The sequence below is a fragment of the Cuculus canorus genome, chromosome 2 (assembly GCF_017976375.1).
Source record: "Cuculus canorus isolate bCucCan1 chromosome 2, bCucCan1.pri, whole genome shotgun sequence".
In the NCBI taxonomy this organism is placed as follows: Eukaryota; Metazoa; Chordata; class Aves; order Cuculiformes; family Cuculidae; genus Cuculus; species Cuculus canorus.
The window spans coordinates 49,533,214-49,551,970 of NC_071402.1; the positions used below are offsets into that span (position 1 = coordinate 49,533,214).

Sequence of the window (18,757 nt, forward strand, 5' to 3'; positions counted from 1 at the left end):
CTTCTCATCAACCAGCACCCTCAAGTCCTTCTCTGCAGGGCTGCTCTCAAGCATGTCATCCCCCATTGTGTACTGAAAACGGGGATTGCCCAGACCCAGGTGCAGGACCTTATACTTGGCCCTGTTGCACCTTCTGAGGTTCTCAGAAGCCCACTTCTCCAGCCTGTCCCGATCCCTCCAGATGACATCCCGTCCTTCCGGTGTGGCAACTATACCACTCAGCTTGGTGTCATCTGCAAACAAGCTGAGGGTGCACTCCATCTTGCTATCAATATCATTGATAAAGATATTAAACAGCACCAGTCCCAGTACAGATCCCTGAGGGACACCAGTCGTCACGGATCTCCATCTGGACTTTGAGCCATTGAACACTTCTCTTTGAATATGACCATCCAACCAGTTTCTTATCCACTGTACCATCCACCCATCAAATCCATATCTCTCCAATTTAGAGAGAAGGATGTTATGAGAGACTGTGTCAAAAGTTCTACAGATGTCCAGATAGATCACATCCATCGGTTTATCTGTGTCCACTGCTGCCGTTATCGCATCATAGAAAGTCACTAAGTTGGTCAGACTCATGGACACCAGGACTTGCCCCTGGTCAAGCCATGCTCACTGGTGTCCATGGCACTTGCTATACATCAGTCAACCTATGCATATGTTTATTTTGGCCTTAGGTTTGTCAAAGAAAAAGTGATTACTCTTCTGGGACTTCAAATATTTTAATAAAAGAGGGAGGAAAACACAAAAACAGTACATGAAACATAAATTTGGGGCTTGGTTTGCTATGCAAATTAAAAGCCAGTCAGCAATGTAATGTGCATAAGTCTTTTGTTTGCCCGTGTCTTTGAAGGTACTTCAAGTATTTTTTTTCAGTTTAAATGTATTGGCCTCTGTCACTGGGGATCTTTAAGATTTAATGCTCTCCAAATTTAAAAATTTCAGTATAGTTGAGAGAATAAACATACGCTTTCCTTAGAACAAGGCACTTCTGAATGAGCTATCATTTCTGTCTTTCAGAAAGCACAAGCATGCCAACAAAGACTCAGTAAAGAGATTTCGGACTTTCTTACAATGGTTAAATCTTTGGATGCTACAAAAGGTAAAACTTGCTCTTCTAAAATGCAGTTTGTTAGTCAGCAACTAACTTCTTTCAAGCAGCACATGCTTTAATTTCACTGAAATTAAATTTTTAGGAGCTTGAAAAATGTGGGACTATTGAATCTTAATAAGGAAAACTAACATAATTGCTAAGAACTACCGTTTCAGATTTAGTGAATCATCTAAGTCCATCGAAAGAAATTTTATTAGTGGCTCTAAATGTAGTGAAACTGCCTTTAGATACAGCGCTTACTGAGTAGTATCGTACAAATATAATGTAGGGGTTCACTTTCAAGGCTTCAAAAAAAAAAATCTGTAGTTGGTAATGTATTGCAGAGTGTAAGTGTTCTCTGTGTAGAAAGAGCTAGCTCTGTCTAGCTTTCCCATAAAAATAAACTTGTATTTTAGTAAGTAGAAACAAAATAAAAGCTGAGGCATGATAAACAGGATGTGAATTGAAATTGCAAAACTATACAGGGAACTGGAGGCACGATGTGATGAGATACATTCCACAGATATCTAGCATAAAGCTCATGGCAGCAAAAGTTCTTGAACTTCATTTTAAATAGGAACTCTGAAATTAACATCTACCTCAATCTTTGTAGCGTAACTGCCAAAAGGTACCATAGACATTGAGCTTTTGGAGATTAGAACTTATTTCATTTAATGCCGTAAACGCATACAGAGCTGCTTACATATTAAACATACAAAGGAGTTCTGTTAGGACTGTTGCTCCTTTGAGCCTGAGTCCTGGTTACATATTGTGATGAAAATATGGAGCCTTAAGTAGAGAACAAGTTGTTTATCTGTACAAATCTGATCTGGAGTCTGTAATGCAATGAAGTTGAAGGAGGAAAAAAGTTCCTCTTCCATCCCTGTGCCTTCCCAAGAAGTCTAGAACACAGCTTTTTTTTCCATATGCTGCTGGTGTTAATCTAACATCACACAGTAACTTATCTTGCAGTAACTGAATTTCTACCAAATTCTCTTTTCAGAAAGAAAAGTAAAGCTTTATAATACATGAGTTGTATTAGTAAGCGTTTGTAATTTAGTTTTCAAACTGCTTTTTATTAACAATGCAGTTTTGATATAGAAAGTGTGAAGTGGATAAAATTTCTTATTAGATGAAGGTGCAGTTTTTCTGACCACATTGCTGACCTGAAGAATCGATGAGGACATTCACTCTTTAAAAAATGCACAACTTGAGTAACCAAAACTCATAGTAAAGTAAAAACAGATACTACCGCTTTCCTAGAAAATGCTGGTCTTGGCTAATAGTAGTTCCTGTTTTCCTCACAATAGATGTTTAACTTCATGGGTCAGCACACTGTTCTCAGGGTTGTGTGTAACCTCAGTACATTTCAACAGAACTGCTGCAGTCCTCCCAGCTCTCATATTGAGTTGATGTGGTATCTTGAAAGCATTAGAAACTTCTAGCTGTAGGAGAATCCAAATTTGAGTGAAAAGGCTTTCCATGTAGGACTTCTCTTAAAAGCTTTTGAGTAATATGGAAACGGCCGTCTCGGGACCTGATATTTAAAAATCCCTCCCTGACTATCTGAACGTGCTGTTCTAAATCCAGGTATCTTGAGGTTTATGCATGTGATTTATTACAAATAAAGATGTCTCCTGCTCCTGCACTCGGTGTGCTGCCCTTCCTTCTAGAGGAGCTAGCTGATCTTGATAGCCACTGTAAATAGAGACTCCTAGTCCAGTCAGCAGCAAGCTTTGGTATTAAAGGCAACAGTTAGGGTGTGGATATGCACTGTATCTTGTCCTGCACCAGCACTGTAAGTTGCAAAATAAATTCAAGAACTGTCACTGCCAGACCTCTTATCTTCATTGGTGTGACATCAGCTTGAAGTATCTGTGTTACTAAATGGTGTCAACCGATCCTGGAGTCTGCAGCCACAAAATGAACACTTATTTAATTGCAACATTTATGCTTTCTGAGAGAATGTCTTGCTTGCTTTCTGAGGAATTGCTGCATGTCACACAACTTAAAAGATGAACTTGAATAACTTCTCCCAGCTGATTGGGTTATCATGGCTTCCTGCTGGTTCTAGACATGTAGCCCCTTTTATAAATGGTTACAGGAGTCAGGGTGTGAGGTGGCATTGCTCTGCAAGCTGCACTACTTATGCAGAAGATGAGTCCATGAAAATAAAATCTCCTTCCCCTTTTATTGGCCAGCGTCCTGTTAACTTTCCATCTATTTTTCAAACCTAAATTTTCAGCTGCACTGTGATCTTTTCTATATAATCTCATGGCAGAAGGCAAAAAGCGCTACATTTCTCCCTTATGTTACCAGTGCAATATCCTTTGTATTTGAATTCTATCATCTGGCAACTCTGAGGCTCTTAAATCTAGAAAGCGGTTAAAAGGAGATTGTTGCTAGTCACTTTTCCAGTGTCTTGCTGCCATAGCTTGCTCTTCTGCTTTCTGAGCCATGCTGAAAGAGAAACTCGATCCATTCATGTGCCATTTATAGCAGTGCTAGGGAAAGCATGCAAAAGAAAGAATTTAAGTTCTTTTAGTGCTACTTTTGCTTGCCCTTTCCTCTCACAGATCTTGCAGTGCACCAGCCTTCCTGTAACCTATCAATATTATGTCTGTATTAGAGGAAAAAATTAAGAATCCTGTAACTTTCAATGTCCCCTAATACTACTAATCATTTGTGCTTTCAGGAATACCTTCTCCCATCCTGCAAAAGGTTGATGTGGTCTCTGAAGTATCCCAGGAAACATGCGAGGCCCTGGCTGACTGCCTCAACCTATTCACAAAGCAAGAAGGGGTATGTAGTGTGCTGCGTGGGTCTAAAAAGGGTCTGAATAGCTTGGTATGTTTTTTGCTAGTTTGCTGCTTACCTGTCACAAAAATATACACAGCCATAGAACTTCATATGGTTGGTAAGCCGTCCTTTTGTATGCTGAATATCTGAATTCCTGCTTCCAGAGAGAGTTGCTAACTTCTTCTACAAAAAGATATATTACAGTTTGAGTGTTCAGAAGACACGCAGATTTTTGCTTACAGAACTACTGCCTGTAATGTTCAAACTGAATGGTTGGATTAAAAAAAAAAACAGTTGCTTTGCTGATTTGAAGGTTAAAATATTGAAAATTAATCTTTCTTTTTTTTTGTACTGGCTAACTGAAGCGTTGAACAGTATTGCTTCTGAATTTGTTTTTCAGACCATGTGCTTAGTGGGTGTGCGAATGCTATCTGTTGAACTTCCAGCTTCCCAGTGACAAATATCTTGTATGGTGTTAAACATAATGCAAATGCTTCAGTTTGGGAATATGTGTCAAACTCATTAATTCCTGGATAGAAGATGTGATATTTTTCTCCTCTAGAAAATGCCTCCTACCATGGAATAAATTTTGTCTTCCTGTAGTTTGGTAACCTTAATCCCTCAGTTAGGTTCTTGTCAGTAAGCTGTTTCAAAGAGGTTTGTGTTGGTGTTGTCAGTCTTCTAGTTATTAATGTGAGCTGCAAACACTAGCTCCATTGTCTAGGCTGGGTTTAAGATTTTTCTTTTGTTCCTTTCCAAGCCTTTTTATCTCCAGTCACACGTCTCACCGACTGATTTGAGTCAAAGCTTTAGCAGAGTGGAGCAAGCATTGCTTTTTTGCATTGAGTTTTTTTCTTTAAGAAAAGCTAATATTAAAGCTGCCAGTTTCATTTGTGGGTGAGGGGGAAATTGTTATAACAGTGGGTGTATAGTGTTAGTTAGTATTCCCTAATTGTGTTGGCATCTTGCTGCAAGCCAGACTAAAATAGCTTTCCAGAGTGGGGTATGGCAAAACATATGGCGAAATTGTAATTTCACCTTACTTGAACTTGAACAGTTTCAGTAGGTGTTACAGAGGCCTTATTTTAATCTGGAAGCACAGAGACTTGGGCACAGAGGAATAGGCTGAGGTGTGAACTTGAATTTCCAACATAGCTGGTGAATTCAGTCATGACAGGGAGAATGTGATCCTGGGTGTTGTCTAGGTATTTTTAAACTTAAAGCTATTGCAGTTCCAGAATATAACGCAGGCTCCTAAAGACGCCATAAGCCTGTAAGGGAGCAGCAATCCTTTCCTAAGACTTGAACCTTTCAAGAGTTAGGCTCTTTGAGCATTGCTGTTCTTAAACCCATAGGATTTCATCGTTGTATGTTATAAGACAGGGCCCTCTTCTTTGCCATTCAGTTCTGATTTCTGGACTGTAGGTCTGCTTCCAAAGCAAAAGCAATATATTGGGTTCTGCATTAGAACCTCAAGTAAATGCTTTAATATTCCTTCCAAGTGTATTGAATAGTACAACATAACTCTAAAGTATCAAAATCTAATATAAAAACACTTGTCTGAAATAATCTAAAAATCTTTTTTAGTGAAGATTAGGTTTAAGTCTTGTAAGTGTTTGGGAACAACTAGCATGAATGTTCTCTTCTGGCAATAATTGGCTGCTGTTAACTTTAAACTGCCAAACTACCTTCAGGAAGAATAACTAAGGCAGTTGTTTGAAAGCTGCTTTCCTGTCTGAGCTATTGTCCTGATGACAACAAGAGGCCTGGAGACTGACTGCAGCTTGTCAGCTACTCCCTGGTAGAGCTTCCTTGAGTAGAGAGGAATGACTTGCTCCACAAAACCTTCTGCTGCCTTGTCCTTGTCCCATGAAATCTGTCACTCTTCCAGAATGAATGTGTTCTCAAGCCTGGTACCTTTTTATCTTGCTCTTCAAGGAGAATTCTTTTCCCCCTCTAACTTAAATTGTCAGCATACCAGTAGCTGCTGCCGGACTAATGAGCAGAAGCTGCTGACTTGAGAAAAGGTAACCATGGCCAATGTGCTTTTTGCCTTTTAGAGAAGACTTTGTTTAGTATTGCTTATCTCTGCTGTGTAAGTTGTAGCATAATAGCCTCAGCCTCAATGTTTAATAGCCTTGAGTTGTGCCAGAGGAGGTTCAGATTGACACTAGAATTGTAGATTCATAGAATAGTTCAGGTTGGAAGGGTCCTTAAAGATCATCCAGAGCCTCCCCCCTGCGATGGGCAGGGACATGTCTCACTAGACCAGGGTGCCCAAGGCCCTATCCAACCTGGCCTTGAACACCTGCAGGGATGGGGCATCCACAATCTCCCTGGGCAACCTGTGCCAGTGCCTCACCACTCTCATGGTGAAGAAATTCTACGTTATGTCTAGTCCAAATCTGCCCCTCTCCAGTTTATACCTATTCCCCCTAGTCCTATCACTACAAGCCTCTGTGAACAGTCCCTCCCTAGCTTTCTTGTGGCCCCCTTTCAGGTACTGGAAGGTTGCTCCAAGGTCCCCTCTGAGCCTTCTCTTCTCCAGGCTGAACAACCCCAACCTTCTCAGCCTGTCCTCATATGGGAGGTGCTCCAGACCTCTGATCATCTTAATAGCCCTCCTGTGGACCTGTTGCAACAGCTCCATCTCCTTACATAGAGGATTCCAGAACTGGATGTGATATTCCAGGTGAGGTCTTACAAGAGAGGAATGGAGGGGCAGAGTCCCCTCCCTCACCCTGCTGGCCACGCTTCTTTTGATGCAGCCCAGGACATGTTTGCCCTTCTGGGCTGTGAGGGCACATTGCCGGCTCATGTCGAGCTTCTCATAGACCAGCACCCCGAGTCCTTCTCTGCAGGGCTGCTCTCATTAGGAAAGGTTTCTTCAGAGAAAGGGTCATTGGGCACTGGCAGAGGGTGCCCGGGGGGGTGGCTTAGCCACCATCCCTGGTGCTTAAAGATGGTTAAATGCTTAGGGATGTGAGTTAGCAGTGAACAGGCACGGTTGGGGTTAATGATCTCAAAGGTGGTTTCTGGGATATGCAGATGACCCTGCTAATGCCGCACTACAGATGGAAAAGGCTTCACTCCACTAAAAACATGGGAAGGAAGGTTCCACTCCCTTCCCCTTGTTTAAGGACAGGTGCAGGAGGGCGGCACCCGCTGCTTCTCCTCCTCCCCCCCCCCCCCCCCGGTGCGGGATTCCCGGCTCCGAGCAGGAGGGGGCTCCGCATCTCGGCGGGGATGAAGGAGTTTCCAAAAATACCCCATTGCGGCGTGCCTGGGGCTCGCCCGGCCCCGCTCCGGGCTGGCGGGGCGGTGCTGGGGCGGGGCGGGCGGTGTTCGCGCCCTGAAGCGCCGCCCCGAAGCGCCTGCGGCTGCGAGCGGGGTTGCGAGCGGCTCCTGCGGACCCGGTACGTCCTGCGCCCGCGGGGTGGCTCCTTGACATTGCGATGCGCCCTTGTGCCCACCGGGGATGGGCACGGATAGCTCTTCCTTCGTACTTTTTAGTTGTTCGGCACGAGCGTTTGATCGCGTTAATCTGAGCGTTTATTTGTGTCGGAGCCGGTGGCGCTCGGAGTGTTTTCTGCAGTGACTTTGGCACAAGGTTAGCGAGTGTTGTTTTGGAGCAGGACTTCCCTTGCGCTATTTCTAGCAGATACCAGAGCCTGCGTGCGAAAAGCATTTCGATTCTGGACTGATTCTTTGATATTCTAAGGTATTTTTATCTAGCGAGTTAAGCTTAAGAGTGTTTGCATGCTGTTCTTTCTGCCAGTCTTTCTGGGCGGGTTTAAAATTCATTTCCAGTACTTGAACTGCTTGCACTGAAGCTGTATGAAACCGATAGGAAAGGTATTCTTTAAAGAAATCGGCTTTATTTCTTTTAGCTTGCTGCTTCATTATCCAGTGCTAGATAAAGTGTACTGATGAGTATCTTGACTCTTAAGTTTCGCTTTCACCGACGAAGGTTATATTTAACAGTAAATTACGAGCTCTTATTACGTGAGTTTAGAACAAATACCAGTTGTAGGCTGACTTCATTTGTAGTCTGTTTGTGGCTTTGATCTTCCTTTGTAGGTGTTGTCATTGTTTCTAGTTTTTTTTTTAAAAATGAGGTTTGTTTGCAAGCTGTTGAAAAACCATTGCTGATGAGATAAAGGATTCAGAAAAGGTTTCTTCATTTCTTGGTTTGAATGGGTTGTTATACTCGGCTAGGTAGAACTTGTCATAGCAAATGTTTCTGTAAAAATGATAAGCTTAAAGGTCAAAATACTGTGGTTCATAGTCCTTGGATTTAGTTAGCATCTTATGCCACGGTAAACATCTCCTGTATGTATTATTTATGTACTGTAAATAAAAAATGTGCGTGCAGTTCAACTAGGAAATATTAATCTCCAGAAGTTCAGTGGAACTTAGTTTATTTCGTATGTCTTGGAAACATAATTGAATGTCAGTGGGTTGTGTGTCTGTCCTTGTGAGTGAATGCACATGTGCTCTTTGATACAAGTAGTTGTCCTTAATACACGTCAGGTCCGTGATCTGGGAAATGTGTTAGAATGGCTGCTATACCTACTGCCTTACTAGATTGTGACTGAAGAAGGTGCCTGTAAGCTGTGTCCAGATGACTCCATAATGAGGCTTTTTATTATCCTTTTTAAAATTATCCTTATATTCCTTGTTGGAATGAAGGTGAGGGGAGCATTGATGACAGACTGTAGTCAAGGGAGAGCTAATGATAGGGCGTTCTGTGAAAATCTGTCTGGAAAAGTCCTGGAGTTCTTCAGCAGTCCTTTTCTGGTACCTGGCAATATAATCCACTGCATTAATCTGTCAGGTCCTGGGAGCCTTTGGTGTGGGAGGAGGAGAAATAGAGAGGTGGTAGGGGTCTTGACTAAAATTAAGAAAGATAAGAAAGAAGTTAACTTCAGGATTTCTAATTAAGAGCTCTGGAGGGGACTATGTCCTGCCTAGCTGTTACACTAGGCCTAGAACCATGGAGTCTTTAGGCTCATGAAATTGGTGCCTGTGTTTCTCTGCTCTTTTCACCTTATACTTAGAAACAGATGAGAGCCCCATCTGTTTTGCTTCTTTCCAGTCACTGGAGCACAACAGCAATTCTGTGTGTTCTGCTTTGTGGCTCTTGCTGAAAATACTGAAAATCAAGGCAAGACCTCTGTGTGTCAAGGCCTGTAGGCAATGCCCCAAACAACTGAAATGCTGTTCAGCCCATCAACCTTAGGAAAGGAGAGCAGTTTTCAGACAGCTGATGGACATAGCAAGAAGTGTCTGGTGTTGAGATACTCAAGGTGTTTGCATTAAGGAAATCTTTACTGGCTATATAAGTCTCACTTGACCCTATTTCTTTCCCTCCAGATGAGACGAAATGTGCTAGAAATCCCTAGTGTGGCTTGAAACTTGTTCAGAAGTAACAAGTTAATTGGAAGGTTCTCTATGCTCAAACAGGCACCTAGATGAAGGCTGCTATTTTTCCTTCATGCAGAAGAATATGGGATGTAATACGTTGTGGAATAATGTATAGGTATGGCATACAAGAGAACCAAGCTACTAACAGGAAAGTTGTTTCGCAAGCTGTTTCTCCTGCGAGAACATCAGCAATTCTAGTCATGTCTTAATGATTTTTGTTTTACTAATTTAAGTGCTGTATATGCAGGTCTTTCATCTGCTAAAGCTCTAAGCATGAGGTATTCAAATTAGAGGAACTTGATAGTGAAATGTTTGCAGGTGGCATAGTGTTCTTCCTCTGGAAGCATTTTCTTTCTGCTGTTGTACTACAGCCTAGCTGATAGAAAGCGATCTACAGGTCTGTGAAGACAACGTCCCTATCAGTAGTATGTAAAAGAGAAGGTTTACTGAGTTAAAAGTATTTAGGAGGTGGGGGAGTTATGCTCTTTAACTTTTTTCAGAGACTTTCCTAGAACAGCCAAGTGAGTAGGTCACTAAAGTGGGCAGAGAAGCTAAGCAACAGCCCAGACAGAAGCTTGTTAAGATAATAAATACTGGGACTTCATTCAGGGGAAAGAGAAAAGAAAAGCAGCCATGTTTACTTAGTGTTGCGTGTTGACAGAATCCTTAAATTTTGAAGCAGTTGATAAGATCCTTGGTCTAGTGCCATATACAAAAGACTTCTAGGTGGCAGATGGTCTTGGCCGACAGAAGGGCACCTGGATATTACTGTAGTACAGAAGATGATGGTCTTTCTGTAGTGCTGCAGGGTCCCACCTGTGTTTTTTTTTCTTGAGTATGCACTTGAAAAGAGAACATTTTCCTTATAGTTGATGATAGGCTTGAATATAATCTATTGGCCAAGATGATGCACTAATTTATAATGACAAACTCTTGCTGACTTGTAGCTCTGCAAGCCTGTGTGAGAGCCAGTTGCACAGCTTGTTGGAAGGCATTCTCCACTTGGTACTGCATTGCCCAACTCAAAGCATACTGTTAACCTGTTCATGAACTTTTCAGGGTGGGTTAATGCTTTTTCAAAGCTTGGCCTATGGATTTTCTTTTCCTTGGCAGTTGTTGGTAAGCAGACTTGTGTAAACTAACTTGGAATCCATTCATAGGCCTCTTCTCACTGTGCTTCTGCAGTCTTCCAAAACAAACATGGAGAAACGAGGCTTAGCTGAGGGCTGCAGAGAAGAAAGATCAATGAGTAATCAAGTTTAGTGGAATAATATTTGATATAGTAAGCTTCTAAAACAGCAATTGGCAATTCTGTTTTCCATGAATGTACTTGAAAAATGGTGCTCTTGTCTCGGTAAGCTGGTGGAGAGGAACAAAAAAAAAAGATATGAAACATGGGAACTTTCTTTTTGTGTTCTTGCTACTTACTGTTATGAGGGTATTAGTTTTCTTCTCTTTCATGCTTGTAAAACAAACTGGAGTGAGAAGGGTTCACACTTTTATCCTTCTAATGTCATTGTGATTTTATAATGGCACCTTAAAGCTGATCAGCTTGTTTTCAGTTTTTTATCTTAACGTATGCTGGATTGCTGTGGCAGCCTGGCTGAGTGGTCAGGTTTTGTCTCAGCTAGCATGAAACATCAGAATGCTGAAGTGGGTGACAGTGGTCCCATACTTACTAGTTCTCTGGAGATGTAGTCTCCTTGACCTTTCTTGAAATGTAGGGGTTTTCTAATGCTTTGTTGTTGTTGTTGTAAAGCTGACAAATTTAGCTTCTTAAAGTAATAATAACAAATTGTTTCTACACATGAAAAACATTTCATTTAGTCTGTCTTGTACTGGATATTAAGATCTGCTTTTGAGCTAAGTAGGATATTTAACTTTACCTCTACGTTTTGTGTGAGGTTGTTTTAAAGGCATTGTCCCTGAATAGCATAAGTAACTTAAGGCTTTGTGTCACTTTATTGTTGTCAAATCATCTTAAACTTGCCATTCGGAGGGATTTTTGGTATGTTTTACTTGGCATCCTTTTATGTTAATGATTTCAGATTTCTTGTCTTATGGCCTAGTAGTCTGTCCATATGCAGTTGGGTAGCCTTTCCTTGAATAAAGAAAATTAACTGAGACTAAATTTATTTTTCTGCTGTTCTTTGTTTTTAGTTGGTGAGTTTTAGTGACTTCTGGTTCCATGACATAGTCTTCTAGCTATGTAGAATAAAATGGATTATCTCCTAATTAGACAGTACTAACTGGTGATTGGGCAAGGGGAGGTTGTCCTTTTCTTTTCCCCACCTACTTAAACTTTATCTGGCTACAGTAATGGCTTTTCAACCAAAACTGCTTTTGTCAACTTTTAGTCAATGACTCCTCAGAGAGATGGTTTTTGTAATAGAGCTTAGCCATTGTGGAATTTGACCTCTTGTCTGATTTTTAATCTCATGAAAGGAACATGTACTTGTTGACCTCTCTCTCCCAGACTGCTAGTGACTTTAAAAGCTTTTTTGGTTTTAATATTAAGTGTTATCTCTGCTTGCTGTGCTGCCCAGTGAGGGAATGCATTTGTGTATGTTGATTGCTGAGTCACTGAGTTTATCACTAGAATTGGCAAATGAGCTGTGTTTAGAAAGTATTTACGTATGGAAAATGAATCACTGGGATTATAATTTTCGCTGAAGGTACATGCCAGGCCTGGTCATCAAAGAACATAAGTAGCTTTTTTTCTCTGGAGTGCCTGTGTTGTTCTTAACATTATTACTGATGCATTTAAGAGGTGGTATACTTTAAAAATAAATGTCTTTAGTGTCATGTACAAATGGGAAATGCAGGCCTGTGCTATCCTAAAAGGATAGCTGATATGCTGCTCTGCTTCTAGGAAAGAGCAGAACTGAATGTTGCTGCAAAGGAGTGGTAAGAGAGAGGGCCTCTTAGCATTAAAGTGTAACCATTTGTGAATATTCTGAGGAGTCCGGTATAAGAGGATGTCCAGCTATGTAAGGATAGCCTTCATGTGTAATCTTTATAGAACGTATTTAGGAGTGACACCTGCAGTGTGCTTAGTCTGCTGGTGTAGCTTAACCTTACCAAGTGGCTTAATATGAATGTGGACTCAGTCACTGGTTTTGCATAGGAATGTTCCTCTTCCCCCTGTTATACTTGTCACTGGTACATTATTAATGTTGAAACTTGGACACCAATGCAGTAACTCTTGGATCCATAGGTACACTAGGAGACTTTGAGAATGGCTTTAAAGCATGCCTTACTGTGTAGAAAATCTGCAGTGTACATCATAATGTAGGGGTAATATGAAGCTTTGAAGTAGATCAGTTTAATCACAGAAACAGACTATAAACTTTTTAATCTAGCTGTGGCAGAACAAAACTCTCCAGAACATGCTGTTCCCACAACATAAGCATATTTAGATCTGTTGTTTGACCCTTGAATAGAAATACAGCTTCTTATTAATCTTGAAATTTAATAGTGTAACTATTTCATATCCGTTTTTTGAGTTAAGTGCTATGGTGAGGAAAGAGCAGGGAGAACAAAATGGCTCTCGCCTTGTTTGGAAACACTCAATTTAATTCATCAGAGCACCAGCCCTCTAGGCCTTGTGCAGGTCTGTTGTAGCAGAGAATCATCTGCAGGAACTTGGAGAGTTTGAACTGATAGACATGAACTAATGGGGCACAGTCATACATGAGGGGTTTATCATTGTGGTGGGCAGTTACCTTAAGTTGTCAAGGGAATGGTGTAGCTCCTAGGTAATGTGATAATCTGTGTACATAAATACTTCATACCTTACTGTTAATGCCAACAAGACTAATAATTGTGGAAGTATTGTGCTATGCATGCAAATTGGATTGTCTGTTGTTCCAGTGAAACACCTTGCTGCAAGGTCAGACAAATAAAACTAAGGTGAAAATGAGTTGTCTGAGCCTTTTAAGGCAACTTGAAACAACAGACAGTTGCATCTCCCTTTGGATATAGAAATCTTGTTCTGTCTAACCTGTATCTTTTTCAGTTCTGAAGCCACACTTCAGGCTAAGGGTTAAGCTCTAATGTCACAGGATAGCAAAATGTTTGAGGTTGGAAGGAGGTTCTCTGGTCCAGTAACCCTGCTCGGGCAGGGCCACCTAGAGCTGGTTGCCCAAGACCATGTCCAGATGGCTGAGTACTTCCAAAGTTGGAGACTCCACGACTTCCCTGGCCAAGTTGTGCCAGTGCTCGGTCATCCTCGCTGTGAAAAATTGTTACCTGACATTCATAAGGAACCTTCCTGTGCTTCAGCTGTGCCCATTGCCTCCTGCCCTGTCAGTGGGGACCACTGAGAAAAGCCTAGTGCTGTTGTATTTGTGCTCTCCCTTCAAGAATTTATATAGTGGAGGTCCACCCTGAGCCTTATCTTCATGCTGAGCAGTCCTCAGACATCCACATATTACCTAAGAGGCAGTCCAGGGCAGACAGTAGTTTTAGACAACTTAGCGAATCATGTGTCACAGATCAGCTGATCACATATCGTTGGTGTATTTTGCTTTTGTCTTTGCTCTCACAAACAATTTGAGTCTAAAAAGCAAAATGTCACTCTAGGCTGTTGGATCCTGCTTCTCCTTGGGGTCTTCCTTTTAGATTTAGACTTTCATGAAATATACCTTCTAGTTTTGTTCTAGAAACCAGTGGTTTTTAGGGGAACTTATAAGGACTTACTGTTATAGAAGTTTAATCTTGGACCACTTTTTCCTCTGAATTGTAGAAGCTACTGGATTGCATATTGCAGACTAATAAATAAAAGATTTATTAATAAATAGCTTCACTGCAGTGTTAAGTATGTATCTCAGTGAGAAACAGGCTTGTTTTAGCTACTCAGTTCATCTTTAGTTACTTTTTGCATGAGGAGGACCTGAATAGCAGTGAGCAACACACTCTATTTTTGCAACAGAAAAAGTGTAAAAAAAAAGAAAAAAGTCCCTAACCAATAACATAAAAACCCTCGCCTTCCTTCCACCCCCTGCCAAAAAAACCAACCAAACTTGCCAAACAAAAAGCCAAAAAACCAAGAAACCCATAAACCAACAATCATCCCTTCAGATAAGGGCAAAAGTATTTGAGTTCATTCTTAAGGAGAGATCTGTTCCATGGAGTGAGACTGTTTGGATTATCCAGCTGTTCTGCCTGGTGGTGGTAGTGTTCTATAGTGTCTCCCTGTAATATGGTCAGTAGGTATCACATTTTTCATATTTTGGGATAATTGTTGTGGTTTTAGAATCTACTGATTATTTATAACAGAAGTAGGAACTGGGAGGCAGCATTTCAGATGTCATTCTCAATATGCAAATGTCTTTCTGCTAATTTGATCTGAGGTGGTGAACTTTCAATTTGGGTTTCTGTAGCCTAAAGCATAGTTACGTCTGCTCGAACTGCATGATGAACTTCTATATGACATATTCTAACTTCAGGACATATCCTCAGTCTCCCCAGGGCCTAGCTGTCTGCTGGCTGTTGCCCGCTTTAGAGTAAGGTCAAAGCAGTGACCTCTCTGAGAGGAAAATCATTCCTAAGAAGAGAAACTTCGTAATGCTGCAAGTCCTTCTAAAATCTGAAGTAGAAGTGGAATTTCTGCTACTTGTCTCTCTGAAGTCTAATTCCAATGTAGGAAAGCTGAGGAGAGCCTTTTCTGAGCTCTAGCAAATGAAAATGTTTTCCAGGGTGGATTGCTCTTCGAGATCAGAACTCTAGCACTGTTATACTTGCTGTTGATTTCTGCCCTATGTAGGAGTTAACTTTCTAAACTGGTTTGGTTAGCATCCTGAATGAAGTGAAAGCTAGTAAGAAAGACAAAGCTATTCATAAATGCTGGATAACTGTTTGGCGTGCATATTTGTTTTGGAATTGCTTTTTGAAAAAAAACCAAACCTGTGTGTTAATTTTCATGAATAATTAACAAGATTCTGAATGTGGAGCTTGAGGAACAGACAACCAGCTTCAGAAGTGTTAACTTTTCAATAGGAAGCTGGTTTCGCTCTGAGTCAATGCGTCCAGTTATGCAGCAGTGCTAGTAAGCCAGTAGGAGCCAACAAAAACATAGCAAAAACATGACAGTTGCCTCAAAAGAGAAAACATCAGTACATGCATTTGCTGTGGCCAAATGGGGAGAAAAGGATGGGATAGGATACAAAGGGACCGATCAAAGTAATTAGTGGTGTGCTGAAAAATACTTAAGGGAAGTAGTTAGATTGAAGCTGCCTTAAGATCTATCTTCAAAACAGTCCTTAAGAATAAAAAGGAAATATTTCCTGTCTGTGTTCTTAAGAACCCTTATGTCTTAAAGTCTGGTCTGTTTGTGGGACCTGCAAACTTCAAAGATTTCCAGAGTTGCTCAAAGGAAAAGATGCAAAAAAAGTCTCTACTAGATCTGAAAGCATGCAGCAATATACTGTTCTGATCCTGTTGACATCCATCTAATACCTTAGCTTGGATGAGACCCTTAGTTTTGGTAAGGTTACTTGTGGCATTTGGCTCTGAGGAAATAAATGCTTTGTCTCGCTACGGCAGCAAAATGTCTTTAGGGTGTGGGGTTTTTTTTCTATAAATCTTGTAGCTCTGCTGCTTGAAATGAGCTTCCCAAATGTGTACATCACTGCTGATGTCATTCAGTCCCAGCTTGTTTTGGCATAAGCTGTTGGCAGATATGAATAGCAGCCATGTTTAATTTCAGCTTTACTCCGAATAGAAACAATACTGAACAGAAAACTACAAAATCAGGTGGTTTCTTTATATGAACTCCTGAAATCTTCCTGATCAGTATCGTAATATTGGAACAGGAGTAGGGACATAATGCACTCTGGAAACTGACAACTTCTGCAGCTCTGAAACCTAAGCAGACTTCATGACACTTATCAGTTCACAGTTAAGTCCTCTAAAAAACAAATATTTTTTGAGTGGATAACTTGAAATTGCTGTTAAGTCTCACTTCAGAAACAAAATGGAAAAAAAGCTCTTAAGTCTTGACCAGTGTAGAATTGCTTTAAAGAAAGCATTTTTTTTTTTGGTAGAAAACCTGAACCCAAGCTTTTAAGCCAAAACCATCTTTCTAATCTTCAATCAGAAATTAGGTCTTCACAGTTTGTTCCTGCAGTCAGGGTTCTTGATGGGTTCTTGGCTCAGAACCGCAACATGTTCTCAGTTTAAAACTGTAGTGCTTCATCGGCCTCTGAATAAACAGACTTCAACATAGCCAAATGTGGAAACAGGAGAAGGGAAGGAAAACAGCAGGCTCGGTGTTGAGGAGGAAGTGTGTCTTAGGAAGGAAAGGTGAGAGGCAAACAGTCTTTGTCCCTAGTACATGGAAAGTTCAGAAACTGTTAAACCAGGCAGTCTTGAATTATGAGTTTGTATAATACACTTAATTTGGCATAAGGGTGACCGCTCTCAGCATCTCTAGCTCTTTTCTTGAGTGACTTCTTTTACTGCCTTGATGTCTCTGTGCTGACATGATACTGTCGAAGTCTGAGTTTCTTCACTGTGATCAGTATCTTGGCTGCTGCTTCTAGCAGTGGTTCCACTCTTTCTAAATGTAATGATCAGGTCTGGTCCTCTTCCTTCATTAGCAGAATTTTACTATTAATAAATCAAATACTGAGAAATATTCTAACTGTACTCAGGAGAATGAAATGTAGCCTTTTCAGATCAACTCTGCTAAACTCCTCCTCTTGAACTTTTGAAGTAAACATTGGTAGTTGACCAACAACAAATCCTTGTGTTAATCTGTGGAATGACTGAGTCTTATGACTTGATTTGCGAAGTCTTTGGTTTCCTCTGTAGGCTTTGAGTTGGGGTGTAAGTGAATAGATTACCAGGACTTCAAATTGGTATGTATGTGACTTGTTTGTGTGCACTGAGGTCATTTAGCCTTTGTATGAAAAGGAACTTTATTGGTGGCTTCCTACATAAGAGAAAGAATGCAAAATGTGATGTTAGCCATCTGAGGGGTTTTTTCTGTCTTTTGAGTTCAATGATCTTGGTAAGATGTAGTACTTGGATGCTGTAGCTGTAAAGTCAGCTGGCCAGACTTCTGAGATGAAGACTGATGCCGTCTTGTGATACAGTAAGTAAACCTTTACCTATCATCGGTGAGCTCAGCTTACCTCCTTGATTAACTGATCACATCTTGTTTTGCATTTCAGCAGTTGCACTAGCAGTAGTTCAAGTCACTGGCAAGTACTGTCTAACTACTCTATTTTTAACTATATTTAACTGTAGTTAAAATATATTTTAACTATATTTTTAACTATTTTTAGCTTATAGCACAGAGAGAAAACCTAAGCAAGAGAACAGTTGAAGTAAAGCATGACTTTTTTTTTTTTAAATCAATCTTCTGTACTTTGGGGTGAGACAAGGCTACGATGAAGTTTACAAGACCTAGTTTACTGCAAATGAATTATGATATGGGGCCTTAATATATGTTAAGATAGTAGATGTTTGCCATAAGTTCCTTGTAGTTGATGGTGGTGGGGAGTGAGTCAGCAGGGGTGCGTTGTGTGGAAAGGCCTATGTGTAAACGAATCAGAATTCCAGAAGTTTTGTTTAAAATATTTACATGCTTTAGTGATGTGTTCATGAAACTGACTGCATCTGTTTGGAAGCACTTTTTTTTGATTTAAGGTGAGCTGTCACACTTGGAGTTTTATGATGTGTCATAGGAGTATTCATAAAGCACTCATTCCTTTCTCTAGTATTGGCAGATACCTGAGGTGTGCTTGCAAAGGAACATACTGAAACTAAAACTGCTCCTGTTTTTTGGAGGTGGAGAGGGGGAGGGTTAGGAAAAAAGCAGAATTATACATATTCATATCATACTAATATGCACTTAGTGGGAGTTAAGTCCTATGAGTAGAGGTAAAAGTCTAGCTGCCTTAAAAGTTTTCCGGAAAGAAAATAGGTATTGAAGGTCAGATGTGGCTAAAACAATGAGAGCTCCATATGAGAGCAGCTGGTTTCAGTTTTCACTTCAGTAGCAGCTTGGGCAACAACTTGGTCCTACTCTAGACAGCAGAAATCTAAAAGCACTTTATAGAAGCAGATGCCGTAGAGTAAGTGCAGCATTAGCATTCTTCAAAGTTAGCTAACAAAAATATATAGAACTGTTCTATTTATAAACAGATATGCCTTGTGGAGAGATATCCAAAGCTTTTACATTTCTTCCATAATGAAATGAAAAAGCAGGTTTTGTCCAAGACCTGGAGGCAGGCCTGACTCGTCTTGAAACTCTGTAGTTTACATTCTGCGTTAAATGTAGAAGCATAACAGATTTACTCAGTACTAGTTTAAACTGGTAACCACAAAGAACTGACTTATGCATGGAGGCACGCAATAGGGATGGCATTGTACTAACAGCAAAATTACAGCCATGCAACCTTGTCGGTTAGAATAGACAAACATCAA

General features: G+C 40.7%; 1 protein-coding gene across 9 annotated transcripts in view; it reads left to right on the forward strand.

Moving 5' to 3' along the window:
• Nucleotides 1-18,757, forward strand: part of OSBPL1A (oxysterol binding protein like 1A) — an 85,333-nt gene that overhangs the window by 27,060 nt on the left and 39,516 nt on the right. For all 9 annotated transcript variants that reach the window (XR_008448468.1, XR_008448470.1, XR_008448469.1 and 6 more), the window contains exons 14-15: nt 1,024-1,105; nt 3,792-3,898. Coding sequence is in view for 3 of the 9 variants with exons in the window: in XM_054058258.1 (XP_053914233.1) it covers nt 1,024-1,105; nt 3,792-3,898 (189 nt within the window). In the remaining 6 variants the exon portion in view is untranslated. The remainder of the gene's footprint in view (nt 1-1,023; nt 1,106-3,791; nt 3,899-18,757) is intronic.